The following is a 27439-nucleotide window of genomic DNA, read 5'->3' on the forward strand; positions in this document are numbered from 1 at the left end:
CTTTGTTTGAATGTTCCAGGCCAGGACTGTCTCGTGCTCCTCCCAGTAGGTGTGTCCACATGTGCTTGTGATTCTGGACTCGGAGCACTTGTCGTCCGCTCCAGGCCATCGACAGCCTGATGGAGGACGGCTGTGGGGATGCCGCCAGCTCCTGAGCGCCCACAGCCTCACGGGAAGCCAGGGAACACGGGCAGCCGGAGCCAGGTCAGCAGAGGCCATGGGAGGGTCTCGGGCGGGAGGCACCAGAGGAGTCAGAGCTGGGGGTGAGGGGCTGGGGGGTTTCCAAAAGCACCTCGGCACATCCGGCACATCCAGGACGACGGGACAGCCCTGCCCTGGCCCTCGGGGAGCCCCGAGAGGGGCTGGTGCGGGGCGCAGGCTGCCCTTTCCTCCCGTGGCCGCCCCCAAAAGCGGCTGGCTGCTGCGTGTTCGGGGACAGCCAGAGTGGATCAGGAAATGCACCACCGTGCTGTCCTAGGAGCTGTCTGATAATGAAAGCCCAGACCTGGAGTCACTTTCACAGAGAGATTTATCGAGAATGCTAACAGCACAGGATACAGTACTTCCCAACAAAAGGTGCGAACGCGTCACTTAGAAAGGCATGCTGAGTATTCTTGGCTTTCACACGTATTAAAAAACTTACAAAAATAAAATAAAACTGCGTGCTGCCCATCTTTTCAAATAGTAAAAGAACCTTATGAAAAAATCACTTGATTTTACAACAAAAGACACAAACGGACATTTTTATGTAAATTTATAAGGCAAACTCTTTATATAATAAATAGGTTACAGGGATTCAGTGGGGGGTGTTTTTGAAACGTATACAGGTACATTCAGACAGGTTTACTGAAATGGTACAAATTTCCTTAATAAATTGCCTTTTGTTTTTAAATATATCAGTGCTTTCAGTCATTTGGCTATACACAAAGAACCTTTTTTTGAACACTACAAAAAAGCAATCAATATTTTTTGTTTTTAAAACGACCTACTTATTTTTCTAAAGTAATTGTCCCAAAACACAAAAACTGAAGGTGAATGCGATAGAGGGCTTCTGGAGACATCTCCAGCCAAGTCTGTCCTGGGCGGCTCCCCACGCCCCACGCACACCTCTCCCGCCCTTGCTCGGGCTCCTGGGCTTCGGGGCTGGAGCCAGCTCCCTCTGCGCAGGGCGACCTGTGTCCCTGTGACTCAGGAGGGGGCAGCAGCCCTGCCTGGCTCTTCCCACTCCTAAGCCCCACGCACAAATGGCCACTACGGTCAGCACTGTTCTTGCCTTTCAGAGGAGGGGCCCCCCCCCGGGCGCTAAGGGAGCACACGTCCATCCCTGTTCCGTCAGCCCTAAACAATGGGAGGTAAACGGCTTCTTTGAGGATCGGGTTTTGCCATGAAACAAGAAGGGGGTTTCTCACGTCCAAATTTTGCTGGGGATCGGATGACAGCAAAGGGAGTGCGCCCCCCTCCACCATCATCTTCTCGTCCGGGAAAGCAGGGGAATCGAGAGGTCACGTTAGTGTCGTGCACTGCGGGATGGGGTGGGATGTGATGATGGTGCCCTGAACAGTAATGCCCACCCTGAACAGTAATGCCCTGTCAACATACACCTGACCTGTGGCCTCAGTGGAGGTCTCCAGGGAGATGGCCATCCTCTGGCTGAGCCCCGCCCCTCAGGCCCACCCCAGCCTTCTCCCCCCCCCCCCCCCCGAGGCGAGGTTGGCTGTGCTCACACCCCTCCTGGCTCCCCTTGCAGGAACATCAACCTTGTCTGTCCTTAAAAAATAATAATGATGCTAATAATCTGGCGGGGGGGGGGCGCAAAAGAATTCACTGAGTGGAACAAAACCTGGTTTTGCTCTGACTTCGCAAATGGCAGCACATCAGCTATTCGGTCCGTTGGCTTTAGGCTTAACTTCTTTGGGTGGCTTCTGGCTGATCTGGGCAGGGGTTCTGTCTTTGGATCTCCCCTCCTGGGGAAAAAGGACAGACCCTCTCGTCTCGGTTACCATCCCCTCCCTCCGAATTCTTTTGTTTGTAAAGAAAAGGTGTCTAGAAGCATTTGTCTCTGGAACAATTACTTTAAACATGGTTACAATACAGACTTCAGTTCAAACACAGAAGAGATTTACTTCGCAAAGTTCCTTTCACCCACCAAAAATTACACAAATATAAGCCTCAACACCACAGTTAAGAGGACCAGTAGAGAGAACCTCATGTTTGGAACACAAAAGGAGAAATAAAAACCAAACCAAACCCAAACAGAAAAACCCCAGAGAGACGAGGGGAGAGTGGAGGAGGAGGGGGAGGAGCGCAAACACAGCACACGTTACAGTGTCCGGGTACACGGAGCCCAGCGCGAGGAGAGGGCTCGGCACACATTGAGTAACAGTCCTGGTGATATTTGGTCATATATTCATCAACTACTGACTCTGGAGCGGCTGTTATTGATTGAAGCAGTGACAACTCAAACGGAAAAGGAGGCCTTGGTAGCAAGGGAAGGAGCAGGCTTCGAGTTCTGCAAGCCTTTTGCACTCCACCGTCCAGCTCCCCAGAAACACTGAACTGGGTGGGCCCTGCTGCGTCGGGCGGGCAGGGCGAGAGGTCACCGCGTGAGGCTAGCTCGGCGCTGATTTCAGATCTCGGGCAGAAAGCACGCGCGCAGGTAACGCGGACACCCACCTGCGAGGCCGGACAGCAGCAGCGGCGGCCCCCTCTGCCCCCGGCCCCGGGCTGGGTGGGAGAGCAGGCAGGGACCCACCGCTAATACTGAACGAAGGCGGGGGCGAGCCCCCAGGCCGGGCCCAGAAGCTGCCCCCGCCCAGGTCCTCCGAGGGGCCCGAGGGGAGCCTGGCCACCCAAAGGGCCTACGAGTGTTTCTCTTTTGGATTCAGGCCTCAGAAGTAAGTAATGATGCGGGGAGGGAAGCTTTTGGCCCTGGTGATTATAATGCTCTCTGCTTTGGAAGAACAAGTTTCTGGATTTTTTTTTTTTGGTGTTTTTAATTACTTAAAAAAATGATCAAAAAGAACTGTTACGGCTGAACTCTCTAGCAGATATTGCTCATTAAGAATTACAAAAGCAAATGCAATTACTCATAGGTTGGGGGAGAAGAGGAAGGGACATTTCTGGAGTCTTCGCTACCTCCTGGAGGGGACCCACCGAACCTCACGTGTGGTTCTGGGGTCCCTGGTGTTCTACCTGGTACGGCTCACACTTTCAGAGACAAGACACGGCCTTCTGCCTCCCCTCCAGCCCCCAGACTCGGCAGAGCGGGGGCCCTGCCGGTGGGGAGGCCCGCTGAGCCGGCTCTCCACATACCATCACTCGGACCGGGTCGCTGGAAGGCGTGGGGGGACCAGGCCACCCCCATGGACTCCAGCTGCCCCACCCAGAGATCGAAGAGGACCAGGCAGTGCCATTCCGGGCTTTGCCAGAGCCAGGGAGCACTCTTGCACCCACCCACTGAAATGAGCCGTTCCGCAGTGGCACCCTGGAGCCTCTCTCGCAAGCTCGGGAGAAACAGTGCAAAACCCGGTGCTGCCCGGAGCCTCCTTCGCTCGGCACTGGGAAGCCCTTGAAAGAAGCGAGGAAAGACCACGGATCTGCTTGGACCGAAGTGACCAGCAGACGGATTTGTCGGTTTTTTTTTGTTTTTTGTTTTTGGTTTTTTTTGTTTGTTTTTGTTTTTGTTTTTTTTGTGTTTTTTTGTTTGTTTTTGTTTTTTTAATTTTCCCTTGTCCTATGCTATGGTTATCAGAAATATCGTAATTAAGCAACAGGTATAATTTTAACAGGTCTTTTTTTGTGTGGAGCCACAAGCAAAATGAGTTTATAGCTGTGCAATATACAGATATATATATATAAAAATTCAACTGCTTTGTGTGTCTAGTCGGTGCATTAAATAAAAGGGACAGAAGAACTTAAAAGCAAAACTAAAAAGCAAAACAAAAGCCCAGGATAGAAGAGACCAAGCAGGTCTATGCGTATAGTCTATAAGATACTGGATATAATCAGGGTCACCAGGAAGAACAGCTTTGTCACTTGACACACAAACACCGCGGGGAGAGGGACTACCAGTGGGCAGGAGCCAAACCTTGTGGCCTTTTGATTTCATTTTCTCTCACTGCTGAGCAGGACCTGAGGAGAGGGAAGACAGAGGGGGGAGCTAGCACAGCAAAGGTAACCTGCAAGTTTCCCAAACGTTCTGAAACGCAAAGCTGGACTTCCCTCCGTGAGGGTCCTCGCCCCCGCCCTCCCTCTGCCCCGGGGGCTCTTGCGGGTGAGGGGCGAGGGGGCACACCCCTTCACCCAGGCCCCAAGAAGAGCAGAGCCGGGGGCTGTCCTTGGGGGCAGGCCGCACCGCAGGCAGAGGCTGGGGAGGAGACATCACCCTAGTTAGAACTTATTTTGCCTGACAAATCAGCACTTGGGGTAGGCTCTGCGGAAATCAAAAGGAGCAAGGAACAGGTGGTGCCGGGTAGGGAGAAGGTCACGGGCCTTCGGATTCACTGGTGAGCGCTCTCCTTCCTTCCCACACCCAGAGCTGGGCTCCTGCGGCTTTGTGACAGGCAGGCCTTCTCCCAGGACCGGGTGGCCGCTGAGCCCTCAGGGACTGCTACCCACGGAGAGATGGGCTCTCCAGTGACACGAGGGCCCTAAGGCTCAGATCCAGCAGTTTCAGGCCGGATTCCCCTTCACCCGCAGCACTTGCCACACAATGGGCCAGGCTCCAAGGACTGTTAGATCAGCGTTTTTGCAAAAGCTTGCTCTTACTCATTCAGAAACATCGAAATGTAGTTTCCTGCTAAATGTTTTTTAGGTCTTCCTTCTGAATTGCCGACAAGGGGTTTCAGTGTTCACTTTTCTCCCCTTTAACGTGGAACTTTAGACCCTGGGGGAGGCAGTATCCTAGAGAATTGTTAACAATTACACTATGTTTTCTGAAGATTGGTAAGAGTTTCTAAAAGAGAAAGAAGCAAAAACCGAGACTCAACAAACCCCTCGAGTGGACGGGTTCACGGATGAAGAGAAGTGAGATGGGGCCCTTGCAGAGAGCAGCTAAGAGCCAGAACACGACGTGGCGGGGCCGTCGGGCAAGAGAGCAGGGGTTCTACTACAGGCCTGGTAACGTGGCCGTGCTCCCCCCCCCCCCGGGGCCACTGGCCGGGACTCAGGGGACCGGCTAGGCCAGTGCACACAGGGCTCTAGAGAGAGCTTACTTCCCGAGGTCTGGATGGCCTGGGCCACCCGTGTGGGAAACTCGCATCAGGAAACAATTTGGGGCCACGACCCTGCTAGGGATGGCTGGACAAAGCTAGAGCTGGTATCTGTGACCTCCCCTGGCCCCGTCACCCCAGAGAGCCTGGCAGGAATGCTCCAGAAAGGGGGCACAGAGCTCAGCTGCCAGGCTCCACTTGGGTTCCAGGAGATCCAGGCGGCCACACCTGGTGGATTCACTTCACACCCTCTGTTCCCTCCTGGGCTTGAGCTGCTTATTAAAAGTTACTTAAGATCCAGAGGTCCCGTCAGCTAAGGAAACTCCTTTCCCACTAAACGTGGCGGTTTGTTTCTGGCTAGTACTCTCCTTCACGATGGCCATCACAACGATGACAAGCTAGGCAGAGGGGCAAGCGACCACTTGGGGCTGTTCCAGGTCCCACTGCCACCGTTTGTGGCCTCTAGCCTGGAATGCCACTGCTAAACAAGACTGGGGCCGGCACCGGCATGGGGTCTCAGGAGTAGAAGTCAGGTGCTGGCTGTGGCCGTTCCGGCGTCCCCGGGCCACCACCACGGCTTCCACTTTCCGGGGAGCTGAGGGGATGGGGTCCTTGGCTAGTTTGGCACTGACGGACTGGGGGCCGTGGCATTTCTGGGTGTCTCCTGTGCCTTTTGATACGGGAGTACAGCAGCAGCGGAAGGGAGCTGTACTGGAGCCTGGCTGTGGCCCAGTGTCCCCAGCTCACTGCAGTGTCAAGGCCAGCAATTACACTGGTTAGGACAAGCCCACCAACGGGCAGGGCTGGGCTGGGCCGGGCACGGTGGGAGGAGCTTGAGGACACACAGAATTCCGTCAGGAGAGGAGGTAGTCACTAATAACCAGAATGAGGGCCGGGGAGACCGAACGTGACTCTGACCTAGCCCACGGGTATCTGAAAGCTGTTGGTCAATTCCTGCCTTCTTTACACAGTCCCTAAGAGATGGCCCCCGATCTTCATGGTCTTCAAGTACACACAAAACCGAGGTCACACCCCCAAGTCGGGCCAGACACAGCTAGGGAGAATTCCGTGGCTTAGGCCTTCCCTCCAACCTCCTGTCAACCTGACTCCAGGACAGAGGTGGTATGGGAGCTTCGGGGCCCCTGCCCAAAGGTGACTCACTAGTAATGCCTTTATTTGGGGAACAGTGAATGTGGAAGAAAGGGGGGCGGGGAGAGAAAACCCTAAGGTGCCTGAGGCGCCACCTGCAGCCTTGAAACTCTAGGGGAAGAAGCTGGGGAGTGAGGGAGGCTGCAGGTCGGGCCAGGCCCAAAGAAAATGACACTTGAAACTTTGTGTTCTCGACCACCAATGCCAGTCAGCCCCAGAATGAACTGTTATGGGTGAAAGGGGGGCATGGCAGGTCCAGCTCTCTTCTGCCCAGGACCAGATGGTACCGAGCCGACGGGGAGGCCAGCTCTCGACGCTGGTCCCAGGAGCCACATTCCACTGGACGAAAAGTGTAATTAACACCTAAAAACCTGACCGAGCAAAAGAGATGGCGCCCCCACGACAAACGGGCTGGACACCGTGCTCACGTGAATAGGAGTCCTCTGGGGGTACCAGGAGTGCGAGGCCACTGCAGGGTCAGGAGCCTTTTGTCCTTGGAGGAAGAGGGACCCTGAAGGACTCTCCCCCTACTCCGACCCCCAGCCCTTCCTGGGGAGGAGTCATAAGTGAAGCCCGGAGGGTCGACAGCAGAGCAGGTTTGGTTGTGGGACTTGCTTCTGCAGCATCAAGAAATGGATACAAAAATGCTAGAAAGGCCAGCTACGACTCCACAAACAGAACAGGGCAAACTCCCTTGCTTCTAACCATTCTGGGAGAGACAGACATGTTTTTTTCTTAAGCTACTGATTGGAACTGTCAACTATGGGTCCTGGTCACTAAGGACTGGCAAGGAAGTGCTAGACGGTTTCTAAGACGTTTCACTCCTTCATGGTTACACCGCAGTGAGGAAGCCAGGGCACAGTAACCGAAATACACGAGACAACACGCACTTGACAGTTCATGGCAGCAGCTCACATGGGACGTGCTTGTGGGTGTTTCTGGAAGCATAAGACTGCTGTCTCGTTTGCTACTTTGATAAGGTACTTCTCAGTTGGACAGATTTAGATAAGAGACATCTCTGTAAACACAGAAAAGGATATACCAATATGATGAAGATATGCAGTTAGATAAGGACTTCCTGAACAGAGGGTGAAAGCACGGGATCCTGAATTGAAACTGGTCAATGAACACCCCAAAACAAGCCCAAGCCTCTACGCGCCCACACCACAGCCCTGGTGCACATGTGGAGATGCGTGAGGTACCAGCCCGCCCCGTCTCCCGCAAGCAGAGGCCACACAGGGCCCAGCAGAAAAGAACTTGCGCTCTGAGGAGCAGCGGCGGGGGGCGTCTGCGCTTGTTCCGCCTGCCGCCCCGCCCGACTGCCCCGCCCCGCCCCGCCCCTAGCCGGTCCGGCAGAGGCCAAGGTCAGGGCTGGGCCACTCAATGACACTGGCAGGCCACAGTGGGTCTCTGTGCTGCCCTTGGCTTCAAAATCCATATCAGGCCCAACTTCTCCCTCCCCCACTTCTGCTGAGTGGGAAGGTTGAGAAGGCCTGGGATCCGGGGTCTGACCAGGGAAGGGGACTCCTAGGAGAGCAAGACCTTGCCACTCCCTTGCCCCTCGGAGAGGCCGAGGCACTAGGGCCAGGTGGATTTAGCAGAGCCTGGGGCTTCCTCAGGGCTCAGAATGGGTGGGAGGGGGGCTGGGGCTGACGGCAGGAAGGCCAAGGGAGGGGTGAGCTCTGGGGCCCTGAGCTGACAGCGTCGGCTCAGGGTACAGTTGGGCACTGCGGCTGCCTGGAACAGAAGGGATAAATGAGGAGGAGGGGGGAGGGGAAGAAATGAAAGGATGAAATGAAAGAAGGTAGAAATTGAAGAAGAGAAGAGAAACCAATCAGGAAGTCCTTATAAATTGCAGCAAACACTTAGAGTTTCGGAGCTTCGTGGGAACCCTATGTGCTGAGCCCACTTTAAAACAAGCGCAGGTATATACAGATCCAGGTAGTTGTCAACACCGTCACGTCTGGTGGCTTGAGGGACAAAGTGTCACCAATTCAAGCCAGTTTGCTCTCAGAGCGTGTTTGTTTTGAAGTGGGAACATGAAGACTCAATAGTGCAAATAGTTCTAAGCTGTCCCTAGAGGAGTTAGAATTGGAAAGTTTTGGAAGAACATTTCCCCCTCCTTCCCCCTGGCCCCCTGCCCCATCTACTAAGGCTCTAACTACCAGTCACAACTGCTCTGAGCGACTAGGAATCCCTTCCGCCTGGCCCGCTGCGCTCCGCGGTCTGGAGCCTGGGCCTGCCTGCCTGGGCCTTGTCCTGCAGCCTTGGCAGCCTCTCTCTAGCGCCACCCGCGGGAGGCCGGCCCTGGGCCATCGCCTCCTCTGGCTAAGGCCAGTCTACACCCAGCGGCTCAAAGGATGACTCCTTCCTAGCCAGGCCAGAACTGGGGCGAACAGGTGCTACTTCCCCGTCCTGTGAAATGTCCTTGTCGATTTTGGATTGGGGCTGGCGTGGGGCCAGGTTTGTGCCACCACAGGTGGGATCACACGGGCTATAGCCACTGGCCATCCGCATCTTCTCTAAAGGATCCACCTGTCTCTCTTGCCTCACACCTCCTTGTCCCGACGTGGGTGGGAATGGGCGAGGCGGGGGGAGCTGGAGGCCGGCAGGGTGGGGGGAGGAGAGCTGAGACTGGGGCGCCAACGGCACCAAAACCAGGAGTGTCCTCTCAAGTGCTCTCTGTCCCTAACGACCACGTTGGGGGGCTGGGTGGGAGGGAGGTGCAGGCGCACCCTAAGAAGCCTGGGCAACAGCTTGTCTGGTCAGTAGTATCTGCAGCAAGCCTTGTTGAAGGAGCCTAGTTTAGAAAAGTGCAAAGCTACTTCTGGCCCTGGTTAGGTCTTCAACCTGACTGTGCTTGTCGGTAAGAAAAACATCCCCAATGCTCCAACTACTCCCACCCTGAAGCCACGAAACTCTAAGTTTACTGAAAGAAAAAAAAATATTTTTTATTTCAGTTAATCGGGAAGCTTTGTCAGAGCCCTACCCATAAGGAGAAGAGACAACAGCTGCCTTTATTCTTGTTGGTTTGCTTTGCAATCCGCTCTGTGTAAAGTCAGCTCACTCTCTCGGTCACGGGCGTCCGGCTGTCCACAGGCTCCTCTCTGTTTGGCCTTGGCATGGAGGATGAGACAATGTCTTTGCGCTCTCCCTCCCCTCGGTGTTTGTACTTTTCTGTGGCCGCGGCGGCGGTCGTGAGCGCAGGCTGAGTCTTAGCTGGCTCCTTGGGGCAGCCGTCGCTCTCCAGCGAGCCTGCTCTCGGCATCTTCTCCTCTTTGCAGACGCTGCTGCTCAAGTCCTGGGGCTCGGGGGGGCTGGCGGGGTCCTCGGAGCTCTGGGGCTCCGGTGGGGGCGGGGGCGGGGGCGGGAGCAGTGGCGCGGGCGCCTTCGGGGGCTCCGCGTGGTGGTGGTGGTGGTGGTGCTCCTTCTTGGGGGGCGAGGAGGCGCTGCCGCTGCGCCCCTTGGGGCTGCTCTCCTTGCTTTTCCGCCCGGGGCTCTTGCAGGTCTTCAGTCCCTTCCCGCTCTTCTCGCCAAGGGTGGACACCAGCAGGGGCTTCACCACCTCCTTCACCTCGATGCTCACCGTCTCCCGGGTCTTACGCTTCTTGATGGGCAGCACGGTCTCCTGCACAGACCGGATGGAAGACTCCTTCACGGCTTTCTTCTTGGCCTCGGCGGCGGCAGCCGCCACCACACTGCCCGGCTTTCGGCCCCGTTTCTTGGGAATGGCCTGGGGGTCAGCCTCAGCTTTTCGCTTCCGGCCGGGGCGTTTGATAACCATGACCTGGGCCGACGTGGTGGCCCCACCCCCTTCGGCCTTGCTGCCCGGCGAAGCTTGGAAAGGCATCTTGACGAGCAGCTTCCCGGGGCTTTTCTCCAGGACCCTTTTCACCTGCACGCCCTCTGATGTTGCTGCCTTGGGTCTCGTGGTGCCGCTCCCTTTGGGGCGTCCCCGACCTCTGCCAGTTCCTGGAGCTTTGGGAGATTTGGGCTTCTTAGGTGGTTTCTGCTCTCGCCGGGAGGGGCTCCCTCTCCCAGTTACCGTGAAGTCAAAATCATTAGGGTCCAGGGAGGTGTCGCCTACCTTTTCGAAGTACGCAATCAGCTCCACTTTAGAGCGAAAGGCTTTTCCCTGGGGACTGTGGGAACAAACGGAGAGACACAAAGAATAATCAGAAGCTTCCACAGCCATGTCAGAGATGGGGCAGAGGAGAAGGTGGTGGCAAACCCTCTGACAGGAGGCATTCTGCAACTGGCATGCCCGACGACACAGCTGAGCAAGAGTCACATTTAAGAAAAGCTGAGATGAGCTAAAACTAGGGAGCTGTGGCCTCGGTTATACAGGAAGCAATCGGGTTGCCCAACGGCCGTGGGCGCCCGCGAGGCCTGCTCTGATGCCAGAATGGCTTGGTGCTGACTGCTCCACAGCTATTGCCTGGATGCCCCCGAGCAGCTGCCGGCCACCGAGCTCCTCTGGCCCCCAAAGGGGTCTGGCCTGGGGACCCTGTCTAGCTGTCAGGCTGAACTCGGGTACGCTGCTTAGCCTCTCTTGGAATCAGTTTCCTCATCCGTCAGTAGGATAACGCTTTGCTCACCCTTTTCTGAGTTGTTGGAATTAAATGAGGCTGTCTGAAAGCAGCCTTTGAAAACTGCTAACCTTTCTGGAACCATCTAAGGGGAAGAACTGAAATGCACGCATTCACACTCGTCCTCTGAAGCTCTGGCTTCGAAGTTACTCTGTTTCAACAGGTAACACCCGACGACCAGCCCACAGCTGGACAAAGGCCCAAGGGACAGTGGGAAAGGCACACAGAGCCCATCTGAGTCTCTCCCCAGAGGCCCTATCAGAGAGCCCATCTGTCCCAACATGATTCACAGAGCAGACTGAGCCTTATGAACTCCTATTCCTTTGGGTTCATGATGCAGTATCAGAGAAGGACTGTTCCAGAAAGAAGATGCTAACAGGTTCTGAGGAGGGCCCCTCAGCTGGGAGATGGCAGCAAGCCCAGGGAGCTCCCTTGCACCCCCAGCCCAGGCCAGTGTGCACAGCAGGACTTTGCGTCCTCACTGCTTCCCAGGCGGCCTCTCCTGGTGCCCTCACTGAGGCCCTGGGTAGGCGCTACTGCTATTCCAGCTCCAGATGAGGCCTTGACGGCGGGCGCAGGAAAGCCACACTCTGCTACCCCGGGCACATCTCACTCAGGGCATTGACCTACGTACACGGTCATTCCAAGCATACCTCGTCGTGCCCGCAAGCAGTGGTCACTACTGAAGCCCCCGACCCGAGGTGGGGTTACGCACACACATTTTCCTGATCAATGAGCAGCAAAGAGCTACCACTCCAAGGGGTCCCCATCAGTTTTTTTAGCACCGGTCCCTGACACCCCGCCCACCCGGCCCTCCCCCCTCTGTAGAAACAGGAGTCACCCTTACTTACTTGATCAAATACACATCATACTTCCCAGCGGAGCGGCCAGATTTCCTTTGCTTAAGCTTTCGGGTCCAACCTTCAGGCAGAGTGGGGTCGTCGTACATGGGTCCCCGGTCGCGAATGATGGAGCGCCGCTGTTTGGGGGAGGCCGAAGCTTCTGGCACGGCTGGGGCCGAGCCCGACCCTTCCGAGGTCTCTGCTTTACCTGCCTCTGCTGGCTCAGCAGAGTGGTGGGCCGCTGGCTGCAGGGGCTCATGCTTGCCCTCTTTGTCTTCTTTCTTATCCTTCTTCACCTTTTTAAACTTCAAAGGTTTATCCTTCAGGCCCTGGAGATCCTGTTCTTCTGCCTTTTCTTCCCTGAAGTGTTAAACAAGTACGTAAGTATCACGGAGAACACACTGGTTTGCAGAAAAAGTGAGCCACAGCAGGCCCCGGGCGCCCCAGCGTGGGCAGGGCACTGGGAGAGGGGCTGCCCTGCCAGTGCTCGCCCAGATCCAGATGCCCTTCCCCTTCACAGATCATTTTAGAGCCCTTGGGCTGCTGACGGCGATGGCCCACCGCACCCTACCTGCGCCGTGGTCGCCCTGAGTCCCGCTCCTAGCATGCCTGCACTGAGAAGGTGGCTTCTCAGTGTTACGAGCTGTGCCCGAGGGCCTCCGTGTCTGACGGATGACAAGAGGCCCTCCTCGACTGCCGGAGAGGGACCTACCCACCAAAATGGAGGGGGGCTCCTCGTCACGAAGGCCTGGCTTGGCTGTTACTACAGCTTCTGTGTTTTGGGTTTTCTCAAACGTGTGCTCAATAAAAACAGCACAGTACAACTTGCTGACGGGAAGAGTCCAACAGTGCCCCTTGGGCGGTGGTGCAGAGCACAGCGCTGCGGAAAAACAGGCAGATTTGGAGCCAGCCAACCTGAGCTCAAATGCTGACTTTGCCATTTCCAAACACGACCTGAGCAAGTGAGCACAACATCCTGTGCCTCGGTTTCCTCATCTCAACAACGGGTCAACAGCCCAGAGGGAGAAGAGTCACAAAGGACACTGGCGGATGTGGGTAACCAGACACTGCTGCCCAGGGTTGTGGCGTGAGAAGAGGAGCAATCCCAGGTTGGGGCGCCTTTATCACCAGACGCTCTTGACGACACAGGGCCTTGGCCTTGGCCAATGCGATGGAAGAGCAGGAGAACGGAAAGGCGCAGAAGAAGACGCTCCTCATTCCAGGGCGGGCACCTCCCCATTCCTTCGTGCCGACAGAACAGTTCCTTCCCTGTGCTGCCGTCCCGCCCGGTAGGTCCCCTCCTTGTGTACTTCGGCAATGGTCACTGTGAGGCCCCGGGATCAGGGTCTGGCCATGCTGCTCTCACGGCCGGGCCAGGGAGGCTCAGAATCAGCCACCCGAGAAGCCCGCAGCTAGCAGCTCAGCTCATCCGGGAAAAGATCTCAGTCCCAGAGCCACCTGGGCCCGCGCGGCACATGTCGACACCAGCCACCACCTCCCGTCGGCCCACCCCAAGTGCCTTCTCTTCTTGGCCAAACCGTGGAGACCGCAACAAAGGCACCACGGCGTGCCCTGGCAACCAGACTCCAATGACGTGGCTAAGTCACCGATGGCGAGTTCGCACCAGGAACACTCAGGTCAGGCGTGGGGAGACAGGGTGTAGGGAGGGCGCGCCCCGACCTCCTCCCTATCCTGGCTCCGCCTCCAGAAGTTTAGAGCCCCGAGTGTGAGCTCTAGCACACTGCTGACTTTCTAATTCTCCAGGCTTAGCTCCTTGATGGGAGATGAGAAAGAGCCCTGGGCAGCTTCATGCAGCCCGCAGCCCACTGTCACCACGGGAACCTGGGCAGTCCCGAGCCAGAGAAAAACACTGCACTGATGGCAAAGGCTGGCTTCTTCAGAGCCCTCATCTGCACTCCCCTGATAATTTAACTATGGTGAAGTCAAGCACAAACCACACGCCCCAGGAATGCGTCTTAGGTACAAGCAAGGGTGCCGATGCCATCTAGGGCCAGCCCTTCTAGAAATCTACCCTGAAGAGACACCCGCAGAAATGCAAAACAACAGATGCACGATGTTACTGGCGACAGCATTCTTTTCACCGGCTCAAGACTGTGGCCAAGCCAGACAGCCGCCGCCAGAGACCTGCTGGGCAGATGCCGACGCGCGCACCATGGAGAGCCGGGCGGCCCGAACCGTGGGTGAGGGACCCCCAGGACCTCCTGTGAGGGGAACACCGTACACTGTAGGCAGCCCTCTGGGGGAGAAAAGAAGGGGACTTTAGGAAGCAGATGGCAAAAACGAAGGGAACCAGTCCTGGCACGGGGTAGGCAGGACCAAGGTGAGGACAGGAGCGAGGCAAGACCTCGCCGGGTGTGCCAAACCAGAATTTCAATTTCTGAGTCATGTAAAAGTTTACATAACCAAAAACAAAATGAAAACAAAAGGGAACAGAAGGGAACATGCCTAGCATCCATGGAGGGGAACCAGGGTGGCCTGGGGAAAAGTGGGGGGGCTCCAGTTCTGGGGTGGCCTGTGGGGTGGAAAGGCAGGGCAGTGCACAGGGGTGACAGAAGGGTCAAAAGGACGTGGGCTGAAAGGGCTCCTCTGTTGGGCTACGCAATGACCAGGTGACTGTCCAAAAGAATGAACTGATTAGAATATAGTTAAGAAAAAACCCACTTGGTGATGCTGGGGGAAGGAGAGAAAGACATAAAGAAAGTGAGGGTCCAATGGGCTTATGGGGGAAGAAGGTTCTGGGCAGCAGAGAGGCCTCGAGGGGGCACGTGGGGCTGTGTCAGGTTTTATTCTGAGCGTGATGGGCTACCATGTGGAGAATGGCCTGTGGGGGACCTAAGCGGGCAGCAGGGAGCCTGTGGGATGCCTCTCGGGGTGCTCTGGGCATGTGGTCCAGGGCGAGGAGGGCGAGGACTGGGGACGTGACCAGGAGGCGGAGCAACAGAGCTGGCCGGTGTGGGGGCGAGGGCCGGGGATGAGCTGAGGACCATGGCCAAAGCCTGCGAGGACAGTGATGCCACCAGCTGAGGGCGAGGAGGCCTGGGCCAGCGGCAGGGTGAGCCACAGCCACGCCCGCGTCGAGAAGCTGAAGGAGCAGCTAACACAGCACTGTAACCAGCTACACTTCAACGTAAACAAAGCAAAAGAGGCTCAAGGAGGGGAGACCCCTGTGCCCGGACTCTGACTTGGCCTTAGTGAACTGTTTGGACTTTTAGAATTTTTTATTGTGATAAAACAGACATAACATAAAATTTACCTTTTCAACTGTTCCTAAGTATACAGTAAATGAAGTTTCAATAGCACCAAACATGGGAATAAAAAGGCCTTTAACTCTATCTGTGATTATTCTAGCTCTTTTAAATTGAAATTACTTGGGACTTCCCTGGTGGTGCAGTGGTTAAGAATCCGCCTGCCAATGCAGGGGACACGGGTTCGAGCCCTGGTCCGGGAAGATCCCACATGCCGCGGAGCAACTGAGCCCGTGCGCCACAACTACTGAGCCTGCGCGCCACAGCTACTGAGCCCACGTGCCTAGAGCCCGTGCTCCACAATAAGAGAAGCCCCCACTTGCCGCAACTAGAGAAAGCCTGCGCCCAGCAACGAAGACCCAATGCAGACAAAAAAAAAAAAAATGCAATTACTTGAAGCAACTGTGAGTATATGGTGATTTTCAATTCTGTGCATTGAGGAGCACAAACGTGTTTGGTACTTTATTTTCTGACTGCTACTTCTCTGCTTAAAAACAAATGAAAGCCCACGAAGTCTGGAAGCCATTCTGCTGGGTGTGGAGTGGAGGCAAAAATGATGGAAAACAGGTAATCCAAATGAGTTTACCCTCGGCCCAGCCACCTGCTCAGTGCCAGGGTGACCTGAGGGAGGGGGCCAGGCTGGGGTACTAGGCGAGTACTCAAGGCCCCCCACCAGGAGGGTTATAGGGTTTGTTGAAACACACTTTTTCAAAGAAACCAAACACGGACTTCCCTGGTGGTCCAGTGGCTAAGACTCTGCGCTCCCAATGCATGGGACCAGGGTTCGATCCCTGGTCAGGGAACTAATATCCCACATGCAAGCCGCAACTAAAAGATCCTGCATGCCACAACTAAGGATCCCGCATGCTGCAACTAAAAAGATCCCACACACTGCAACTAAAAAGCCCGCATGACGCAACGAAGATCCCACGTGCTGCAACTAAGACCCGGCTCAGCCAAATAAATAAAGAAATATTAAAAAAAAAAAAAAAGGAAGAAACCAAACAGCCCTCCAGACCGTGTATCTCCGCATGCATGTGCGCACACACACACACCTGCTGAGAGGACCGTGAGAACTGAGCACCTAGTTCTTAAGTTCGCACATTTTAGAGTTGGGGGTATTCACCTGTTCAACTCTTCAGTGTTATAGCTGAAAAGAAAAGCAAGTACAACCAGACAAGGGAAACTGCCTGAGGTCATGCCTGAGTTGACGTGTGTTCATCGACTGCCCTTGCCCTGAGCCAGCCTCTGCTAGGGGCTGGGAGGCCAGGGTAGAACCAGCATCATTCTCTGGTCTTCTAGAGCTCCCAGTTTCGGGGGATGGGGGTGAGGGGAGGCAACAAAGAAAGAGCGATCCTCTCCTCTGTTCCAAGCACAGAGGAAGCCCAGACACAGCTGGGTGTTTAGGGCTGAGGAGGAGTACTTACCCCAGGCCAACAAGGAGTGCTCCAGGCAGGCCAGACCAGGTGGGCCCGGGCGGCACTATCAACAGCCCTATCCTGTCACCACTGTGACACCCCTCCCTGGAGGGACAAGCATTCTGTGTAACAGTGGCTCTGGGCCAGCCCTCGCTCTTGTCTTCCGAGAGGCCTTCCCTGCTCCCCGCACAGTGTATTTTGAATATGCCACCCTGCCGCTCAACCCCCCAGACAGCGTGCATCTTCCTTCCTGTCGTCTCCCTGCTTGGTGCACATGTTATGCTACCTCCGCTTCCTCTGATGGCCCCATTCCCCTGCCCATCAGCTTCAAGTAGCAGGGGCTAGTTCAGCACGCAAAGCAATAGGCTTGAGTCAGTGCGTACACGATGGCTTTGGACGCCTGGGCCCTGGTGGGTCGGGGTTGGCAGGAGATGACGCTGGAGTGGTCACTGAGGGCCCAGAAAGGCAGATGGTGACGTCTACACTGATGGAGAGGGAGGGGACACGGAGGACAGTCATGCTGGGACGATAGGTCCCAGGCTTCCACAGATCAGCTCCCAGCAACGAGGCAGACAGGTCTGCAGAGACTCGTCTTGCTGAAACTACTAAAAATGCCGGACCGAACATCTTCTAGAAGATATTATAGAGGACAGTGTTTAAAAAGTCTTACCTGTACTCACAAGCTGGCCAGAAAGTAAGGAATACGCAGGCTAAAGAGGCAGGGAAGGAGGGAGGGGTCCTGTTCAGCGGAGGAGGCCGGGGAAGAGCCAGGGAGGAGCAGCCTGGGAGAGTCCAAGGACAGGGCCAGCCTACACGCTGGCGGGCCTGGACTCTTCAAAATGGGCTGCGGCATGAGGAGAAAAGGAGACTGAAGAGACAGGACAACAGGAGCGACGCGCCGTCCTGGACTGGCTCCCTGGTCTGAAGGCGCTAAAAGGCAGCAGTGGGGGGTCTGGGGGACGTGACTATGGCTGCACGTGAGCTTGATGCTGAAGTCCCCGAGTGCCCGAACTGCCCCGGATGAATGCTCTGAGGAGGGCCATCCTTCAGGGCTCAGGAGCGCGACGGAGCGACTGCCAGCGGCGCGGGGGCAACGGGCAGCGTGTCCACAAAGGGGGAGATGACAGCAACATAACCGGAAACTGTGCTGCTGGACAGGAATACTTTAGAGCCGTTTCGGTCAAGCTTCCTAACAATTAAAGAGAACGCCTTCACATTACATGAATACATTAAGAGAAAAGGCTGAAAACCTCGCAGAAGTGCCTTCTTGTAGTGGCTCAAAGAACTGCAATGTTTTCAACAGCGTTATGCTCTGTATGGTGAAGCCGCTGAGTGTGAATGAAGGTGTCGAGGTACTTCCTCGTGTTAAAAAAAAAAAAAATCACTGCCAAAGGCAGCCTTGCCTAGGACCTGACTTCTAATATTGATGGAACAACTAATCTGTGCACTGTGTGGGGGAAATGCAGGTATCACATTGAAGCAGAAGGCCTTCACAGATCTTAAATATCTACGAAGACTGAGAGAAGGCTCTTGTGTGAAAAAAACATCATTTGGTAATTTTGCTGCTAAAACGAAAACATTAGCTCAAATCCTTCCTTTGATCTAGCAAAGGAAAATGAGAGTTGCAGGAATCTTGATTTCAGGCCAAATCATTGTATCCCGAGGGGTTTGATGGCACTCTTTTGACCCGAGGCTCCTGTGCATTCCAGGGGTGCAATCAGCCGACAGCTGACATGTGCAGCTGACCAGACACCTGCAGCTGAGGTGTGACTACTCAATCTCCAAGGCTTCCAGAATAAAAAACAAAAGAAAGGCCACAAAGCCAGGTGAAAGCCACAGCTAAAAGGTGTTCTTCACTTGAATCTGAATCCTGCCCCCTCCAGAGTGAGCTCTAGGAAACCTCCAGAGCCCCAGCAATATCCTGACCTTTCCCAATTTCAGTCATGTTTGCATCAGGCCAATCTCAGGAGATGGAGTGTCTCAGCACCTTTCATTCCCAGTCATCCACCCCATGGAGCTACGTAAGGAGCCCAAGTCACAACAAAGCCATGAACCAGAAGGACAGGGTGGCGGCCACCTCCCCAGGTCAATGGTCAGGGACCAGAGGAGAGAAGTGGCCTCCTGGCAGTGGCTGCTTCCATCCTCCAGTATGAGCTGCAGAATCTCAGAATCAAGGGGGCTTCTCTGCACGAATCAATAAACGTAGCAGCGCTTTGAGACGCCAGCTTTGGCCCCTTTAAAGATCTGAGAGAAATCAAACTGGCACTGGAAGAGGGTCTCAGTGGTCTCTGGGGAGCAAAAGAGGGGATGGGGTTCAGCTCGAAGGCTTCAATGGTGGAACCTGAAGTTTAGCGGACCAGCTCTGTATTCAGTGTATTTTTTAACACCCCAGTTTTTAGAAGATGCAAGAAACTGTCTATGTTTTGAAAAGCTAAATAAAACACAGTTCTTGCCACCCAAAGGTAGAACCCTCCCCAAATGAAGGCAATCAGCACCATATGGTTAAGTCTCATCTTGATAGCGTGAGTCTACCACACATGGGAAAGAGAAGTAAGTTTGAAAAAACACTGCCACTGTGGAGAACAGTCAGGCAGTTCCTCAAAAAGTTAAATGTGGCGTTCCCATGTGACCCAGCGATTCCACTCCTAGGTATGGACCCCAGAGAGCTGAAAACAGGGACTCGAACAGATACTTGGACGCTGATGTTCGTAACAGCACAATTCACAGTAGCCAAAAGGTAGAACCAACCAACCCAAGTGTCCAGGTACACATAAGTGCAGAAACAAAATGTGGTCCGGGGCTTCCCTGGTGGCGCAGTGGTTAAGAATCCGCCTGCCAATGCAGGGAACACGGGTTCAAGCCCTGATCCAGGAAGATCCCACATGCCACGGAGCAACTAAGCCCATGAGCCACAGCTACTGAGCCTGCGCTTTAGAGCCCGTGAGCCGCAACTACTGAGCCCGCGTGCCTAGAGCCTGTGCTCCGCAACAAGAGAAGCCACCGCAATGAGAAGCCCACGCACCGCAACCAAGAGTAGCCCCCGCTCGCCGCAGCTAGAGAAAGCCTGCACTCAGCAACAAAGATCCAACGCAGTCAAAAACAAATAAAAATAAATTTATAAAAAAAATGTGGTTCATTCATATAATGGAATGTTATTCAGCTTTAAAAAAGAAGGAAACTCGGGAATTCCCTGGCGGTCCAGTGGTTAGGACTCCATGCTCTCACTGCCGAGGGCCCAGGTTCAATTCCTGGTTGGGGAACTTAGAGCCCACAAGTCCCGTGGTGGGGCAAAAAAAAAAAAAAGAAGGAAACTCTGACACCTGCTACAGCATGGATGGACCTTGAATTGAAGATGTTATGCTAAGTGAAGTAAGCCACACACAGAAAGACAAACACTGTATGACTCCATTTATATGAAATGTCCAGAATAGGCAAATCCAGAGATTGAAAGTAGATGATTCATTGCCAGGGTCCGGGGGTAGTGGGTAATAGGGAATGACTCCTAATGGGTACAGGGATTTTTTTTGGGGGGGGGGGCGAGGGGTGTAATGAAAATGTTCTGGAACTAGATAGAGGTGATGATTGCACAACATTATGAGTGTACTAAATGCCAGTGTACACTTTAAATGGGTGAATTTCATGGTATGTGAATTATATCTCAATTTTTATAAGAACCCACTAAAATGACAGCTGACTTCACCAATTACCCTAAATCATAGAGGCAGGTTTTACGACACTCAGGCAAGTAGCTCTGCTGTCCATGTGAGAGAAATTGGCGAATGTGGGGACCTACGGTGACACATGCTAGACTGGACCACGCTGACCTGAATGCCATCTCTGAAACCCAGGACACGGTAACCACGACAGTCAGAAAGGAACCTAGTCCAAGAAGTTTAATGACTAGGCATTTAGTCAAGTTGAAGGTTGTTGGCTAAATATTCTGAGGGTGTTTGATCTTTTTTTTTTATTGTGGTAAAATGCATGACATAAAATTTACCATTAGCAGTACTTAGTACATTCACAATGTTGTACAACCATCGCCACTATCTAGTTCCAGAACATTTTGCCACCCCCCCCGGAGGAAATCTTATACCCACTAAGCAGGTACTTCCCCAGCCTCCCTTACTCCCAAGCCCCTGGCAACCACTAATCTCTTTTCTGTCTCTATGGATCTGCCTGTTTGGACCTTTCATATAAATGGAATCATATAATATATGGCTTTTTGTGATAGGCTCCTTTCACTCAGCATAATGTTTTCAAGGTTCTTCCACACTGTAGCATGTATCAGAACTTCTTCCCTTTCTATGGCTGAGTGACATTCCACTGTATAGACACACCACACTTTGTTTATCCATTCATCTGTTGATGGACATCTGGGTTGCTTCTACCTTTTAGCTGCTGTGAATATTTGAGTACAGGTTTTTGCACGGGTGTATGTTTTCAATTCTCCTGGGTCTATACCTAGAGTGGAATCGCTGGGTCACACGGGTACTCCATGTTTGACTTTTTGAGGAAGCTCCAGACTGTTTTCCACGTGGCTTCCTTTGGGGGTGATGAAAATGTTCTGGAACTAGACAGGAGTGAAGTGGGGTGGCAGAAACTGCTTCCACTCTGGAATGCCTAGCAGGGAGGGGCAAGCTTTGAACAGAAGTCATCACGACAAGGACACTGGGAGTGGGGTGGAGGTGTTTCATGTCACCTACTCACTCATTCGGTAGCTGACAGTCTAGGTAGCGGGCCCGAGCTGTGCTGGGGCCAGGGCTGCTCCGGTAACAAGACACGCTTTCTACCTGCATCCATTTCTTCTCTTTCTCCTGGTACAAACAATCTTCTAAAGCATACAGTCAATAATGAAATCATAGCGATTTGGATGAGTGCTGTGGAAGGGGAGAGAGCGGGAGCCGGGGGAGCGCTCCGGAAGGCGGTGTGGGGCCGCTGCGGGTGGGGGAAGGATCGGGCCCGGCGTGATAAGCTGGTACAGTCGTGGACCATGACTAAAGCCAAGCTGGGTGGCTTCACCACCAACTGTCCCCACGCAGGCCACGGCAGAGGGGGCTGGCCAAATGAGTTAAGAATGGGAGAAAACCAAGAAGCCAGTCGTTATGACTGACGTTTTTGTGATTTCATCTCTTCCCCTGGACAGCCTGTGTCGTGAGCATTTGCTCCCCGGCCTCCACATCTAGCTACGTCTCTTCCATCGTGTCTCCTCCACGCCGCAGGGTGCTCACGGCAACCCTTCTCACAAACGGGGCAGAGCTGGCCTCCGGTGCCCTCACGACAAATATCCAGCCTTCAGGTCCCCACAGACAGTCTGCACGGGCGCTCAGGTCACGCCTGCCTCTTTGGTCCCCAGCAATAGATTCCCACAGCTCCTTCCTGCTGCAGTTTTCTGTCATTACTGTTTTCCTCTCACTTGAGGTGATGCCCTTGTTTTCATTGCTGTGCCTCTCACTAGTGTAGGTCACCCCGCAGCTGCATGCCTGACAGACTTGCTTCCCGATGATGACATAGGAGCCACTGAAATGACCAACAAAATAGAAAAAAGGGGAAATGTGTCTGTCAGAGCTGGCAAACAAGAGGGTGCCACCAATGGCTGAGGCACCGTGAGCGATGCCAAGGAGGGACCTGCCAGGGGGGTCGGTGGTGACAGGATGTCCCCCCACCAACAGAGGCCGAGGAAATCTTCAAGGTCACAATGGTGGGACCCAGAAGCCAGGCTGGCTGAAGTGCAGTTTGCCGGTGGCAGACGGAAGGGCCTAGAGGCCTACACGGCAAGGCCAGCAGCAGGCTGGGCAGTGGGCAGCAGCGGGCAAGCAGTAGGGACTAATCTCTATCCCGTAAACAACTCTGGGGACCGGCTAAAAAGTAACTAACATGCCTGGTAACAAGTATCAACCAGTGAGTGGCTTCCCTGTGTACAAATACTAACTGGGTAGAAAATACAATGGGAACATTGACTACCGGCTCTCCAGCGGAGATTTACCTAGAATCAGCGCCTGTGAACAGCCAGAGAAAAGCACAGAGGGGTGGCGGGGCTGTGACGTGCTTCTTGTGACCACTGCATCCTCCCGCCACACAACAGAATCAATTCCACATGGATTAGACAGTTAGGTTCAAACGGCGGGTTACAACGTCCCACAGAACCGCTCTCTCCCAACGCCTAATAAAATGAGAAACACACAGACGTGGGGAGGAGGAGTGTGAAGGACAGAATTCAGCAAACGAAGGAAAGGGACATAAAATCGAACGCAGTACATTTCAAAACCTGGCAGCCGAAGAAAGGATTCCAGAGAACAAAGCAGCAGCAAGACTGAGCTCCTGCCTCACCCCTGGAAGCCGTGCTGGGGAGCCCACAACACCCCGAAAGCTCTCCTCACTGAGCTGGAAAGAAGCAACTGGGTAGGAGTCTGTAACTTTTTCCTTTTAGGCCCAGGAACTACAGAAGCTGTAACCGGGAGATGCAGGAGAAACAGGTAAAGCACCCAGCGAGCCAGGCCAGGGGACGGGGACCACTGGGAACCTGGGGTGGCCCCTTCCCACATCCCTTATAGGAATGGCATACATGTCCTTCAAGCGGCTAGACTGAACCCTGGCGTAAGACAATTAACACAATTCCTAGGCTAGAGAGAAGACTCCAGATGCTGCCGAAGAGTCCCCCTGACTGCAGCTCCCCCACGTGTGCAGCTTGTCTCTGCCCACAAGAGAACGAGCTCATGACAGCCCAGAGGGGAAAGCAGTGAGAGAGGATGCCAGAAGACTGGGAGGAGAGCGCCAGAACTCCCCTGCGGCACCAAAGCAAACAGAACGACTGGACGGAGCCGTCTAAGCCTGCGCCAAGTTGACAAGAAACAACACAGTAACTCTAGAAACATGGCCAAAAGCAAAAAAAAAAAAAAAAAAAAGGGAGGGGGATGGCTCAGGAAAGGCAAAATCCCACCAAGAAGAGAATACACAAAAGGAAGAGAAGGAAATTCCTCACAACTTTATAAGAACATGTTCTCAATAATAGTTCAAAGATGAGAAGATAAAACACAGTAAGATGAAAGGGCAAATTCCCAACCTAGGGAAACAAACTGCAGACCAAAACACATCATTACGGAACTAATAAATACATTCAAAAACAGCCAGAAACAGAATATACGTAGCTGAAAATCAAACTAGACAAACAGTGTATGCAGATGAAAAAGATAAAAGCTACAGCAATTAGAGTGAAGCTAACAGCATGGAAGAGAGACAAAGACAATCCAACGTAAGGATAATTCGTGTCCCTGTAGCAGGGAGCCCAAAATGGCACATAGATGCCATCAAAGATATAAGACTAACCTGAAACGAAGAGGAGCTGCATTTGCAGCCTGAAAGAACACACCATGTTCCCAGGAAAATGTGATAAACAAACACCACGCACCAGCGAGAGGGACCGTGGTCAACCTCCTCCATTTCAAGGATAAAGAATTCTTCAAGCGCCCCAAGGGATCATGTAAAGAGGGGCCCAGGCGTTAAGGACTAAGGACCAGCAAGAGCCAAGGCCCCGACCCCAGGAACAATCTGGCATGTTCCAGGAAAAGCAAGAATGATGGGCTGGAGCCAAGTGAGCAAGGCGCAGAAAATGAGCTCAAAATGAGGCAGGCCTGGCTACATAATTTGCAGGGCCCAGTATAAAATGAAGTTGCAGGGCCTCTTACTCAAAAATGGAGAATTGTGAGATGGCCGCAGTAGAGCAGGAAACCAAGTGTGGCTCTTCTAAGCCCTGGGCCTTATATAGGCTGCATGTCCAGGAAGCCAGCCCTGCTACCAGGAAACAGACTTTAGATTTTACTCTGTGAGGGATGAGAGGCCCTCAGAGGGTTTTTCTCAGCGGAGTGACATGATCAGATGAAGAGTCTGAAAAAGTTCACTCTTAATGGAAAATACAGTGTGAGGGGGGACGAGGGGGCAGGGAGACGCAAGGTGCTGCAGGGTGGACTCACGGTTTGGGGTACTGAACGTTTATTAGGGATTGACACCCGTGAACGGAAGGGAGAAGAAGCAGATCTGGGCAGGGGAAGAAGCTGAATTGCAATGCAGGCTCAAGAAAGCTCCAGGCCACCTTGGGCAGTGATGGCAGGGCAGTGGTTTTATACCCCCTGCCTCATCCAGCCACCTGGGCACTGCCCTGGAATTGGCGTGACCGAGTGAGGAAGTACTCACAGCTGAGGCCAAGCCCAAGGCCAAGCCCAAAGGAGCCAGCAGCTGGAGGCTGCCTGCAGACTGCACTTCTGGCTGGGGACCCACACAGCGACCTCCTTGCCTGCTGTGTGGGGCTACTGCAGAGTCTAAGCAGGCGATGCGGTGGCTGCTCTAGGTGCCATCAGTGGAGGGCATGTGTGTGCTGGGGGCAGGGGGAGCGCAGGAGATCAAGGATTCTGACTTCCATATTTTATGTGTTCGATGTTGAGGCATTTATGCCTTCTACAGGTCTAGGCTGGAGACAGAGATCTGGTAGTCATTGGCGCAGAGGTCTGAAGAGCCAGGTGAGCAAGTGAGGGCACCTCAGATGTTTGAGTGTGGACAACTTTCCTCCCGTTATCTGGAGTTGTGACAAGGAGAAAGAGTCAGCAAAGGAGACAGACAACGAGGAGTGAGGTATTAGAAAGACGATCAGGTGTATCTGTCCAGATTATTGGTGGCAAGCAACAGAGACCAACTCTAGCTGATTTACACAGACAAGGACTTGATTAAACAGCTACTGGAAGATGGAAGGTGGTGGTGATGTCTGCACAGTATAAATATACTTCATACCATGGAACTGTACACTTAAAAATGGTTGAAATGGTAAATTTTGTCATGTGTATTTTACCCAAATAACAAAAATTGGGGGGAATAAAAGGCTATTAGGTGGCCAGAGGGTTGGAGAAACAGGTTTGAACCTAGTTAGCCGAGAACAATATTCCAAACCCTGCTGCCAGGCTGGTGCAGGGCAGCCAGCACTGCCTCTGCCACCCTGCAGGGGGCAGCACTGGCCGCCAACACAGCAGCCACTGTGGGAGCTGGTCCTGCTCCCTTGGAGAGGGTGGGTCTGACGTGAGAGCCCGAGGCACAGGGCCATACCCCCTTGGAGGGCTTAGGCCATTTTCTTCCGTAAAGGGCCAGATAGTAAGCATTTTTTTTCTGCTTTGCAGGCCTCACCGTCTCTGTCACAACCACTCAACTTGCCAGTGAAGTGGGAAGGTAGCTTCAGGCAATGCATAAAGGAAGGAGTGGGGCTGGACTGCAATAAAACTTTATTTACAGAAACAGGCAGTGGGCCAGATTTGGCCTTGGCATGTAGTTTACCAACCTCTGTACCAGCTGAAAGGGAAATTATGAAAAGAAGCGTATGGCATTTTCAGCGACTACAGTCAGAGGTCACTTGGTCTCTCAGCAAACTCATAGGATGGGGTAAGAGTTCCCTCAAACAAAGAAGGGGGCTCAGATGTGAAGGTGGCCGAAGAAAATAAAACCAACTAAGCCAGTGATGCTGCGCCAGGAGAGGGTGCTGGTGGGGGTCCCCGAAGAGACACAAGGAAGGGGATTCCAGGAGGGAACAAGCCTGTCAAGGGGAGGAATCACCACTGGCCTGGGCAACGCAAATCCATTAGGGCCTGAGCAGAAGTGGGAGGTGAGGAGGGGGAATACTGAGTAGCCAAGTCTTGAAAAGCTTGGCCAAAGAGGGAACAGAGAACTGGGCAGGAGCTGAGGAGGGAGCGCTTGGTAAAGATGGGAAATCCGAAAACACGTTTGTATAGTGATGGGTGTGATTCACGAGAGGAGGGAGAACTGAGATTCCTGGGGAGCTAGGAAAACAGGAAGCCTCTGTCACCAGTGGAGCTGTCTGCTAAGAGCTCCAGGGGTGGAGCAGTTTCCAGTGATGACAAAGTCCAGGCTGTGACCTTGGCAGTAGGTGGCTGAGGTCACTGGAACAGAGGTGATCAAAAGTTGGGGGCCAAGCACTAGGAGGGCCCTCTATGAGCATGCTTAAGCCACCTGTGGGATAGAATGGTCAGGAACAGAGAGACAAAGACTGTGGGCCTGGCACCAAGTCCTCAGCGGAGGGGGGCTGTCCAGGGTGGCAAGCTCATGATGGGGAGTTGAGGGGCCTGAGCGTCACAGCGTGCTTTTTATCAGAGCGTGGATCGTGAACACGGAGGACACGCTCCTGCTTGGGGTGTGTGGGCTGGGACAGTCAACAGGCTGCCCTCTGGTTGTGAGGTACCTGCAGGGAGCCAGAGCTCGAGAGGAGAGATCTGACCCAGATGCGGCCTGGGGGCCTAGGAAGGACTCTCTGCAGGAAGGGATACCCGAGGCGAGTCTTCAAGAACCAGGAGGAGGAGGAAATGCAGCATGGGGACCCGGACAAAGGCCAGGAGTATGAGCTCAGTCCTATGTGGCTGAGGGGCACACGGATGAGAAAAGGAGTGATAGTGGAAGAGTCAGGAGTCGTGTGAGGGGCCTTGACGCCACTGGAGGACAGGGGTCCCACTCTCAGGTTTACAGCAGGAGAGTGAGATCTGACACTAGGGACTGCGTGGCAGGGAGAAACGTGGAGGAGAGCTGGAAGGCTTGCATCAGGCTGGTGGCGGGAGGAGGGCAGAAGACAAGAGGTGGGAGAAATAAAGGGCAGGGCTGGTGACACTCGGGTTCCCAGCCTGTGTGACCAGTGCTGCTATCCACCATGACAGAGACCAGAGGACACGGGCTCTGGCTGTTTGGCCTTCTGATCTATCCACCTTCTCTGGGGGCGGCGGGAGGGTGGTAGGGCAGGCAGTGGGTTGAGGAGAATGGGAGGAAGAAAAAGGGCAAAGCCCTTTAAGTGCCTTACATGGTAAAACCTGACTAGTGTGAGCCTTTCTCTCACAGAAGGGAAAACAAGTTCTAGTTCCTTCATACTCCTTTTCAGTGCTCTCTGTCGCCACCTAATGGGATGTCAGCTGAAACCCCAAGATTCAC

At 53.9% G+C, this 27439-nt stretch overlaps 1 protein-coding gene across 4 annotated transcripts in view; it reads right to left on the reverse strand.

Moving 5' to 3' along the window:
- Window positions 1–511: 511 nt before the first annotated feature.
- The window catches only part of MECP2 (methyl-CpG binding protein 2), a 56035-nt gene continuing 29107 nt past the window's right edge, over window positions 512–27439 (reverse strand). For 2 of the 4 annotated variants that reach the window (XM_057537906.1, XM_057537905.1), the window contains 2 exons: window positions 11800–12150; window positions 512–10501 (listed from right to left, as the gene is read on the reverse strand). In XM_057537906.1, the coding sequence (XP_057393889.1) occupies window positions 9418–10501; window positions 11800–11897 (1182 nt within the window). In that variant the 5' untranslated portion in view covers window positions 11898–12150 and the 3' untranslated portion in view covers window positions 512–9417. Of the gene's footprint in view, window positions 10502–11799; window positions 12151–21181; window positions 21956–27439 lie in introns of those variants that run through there. The other 2 variants (XM_057537904.1, XM_057537907.1) reach the window with 2 other exon arrangements.

Source organism: Balaenoptera acutorostrata, chromosome X (genome assembly GCF_949987535.1).
Source record: "Balaenoptera acutorostrata chromosome X, mBalAcu1.1, whole genome shotgun sequence".
In the NCBI taxonomy this organism is placed as follows: Eukaryota; Metazoa; Chordata; class Mammalia; order Artiodactyla; family Balaenopteridae; genus Balaenoptera; species Balaenoptera acutorostrata.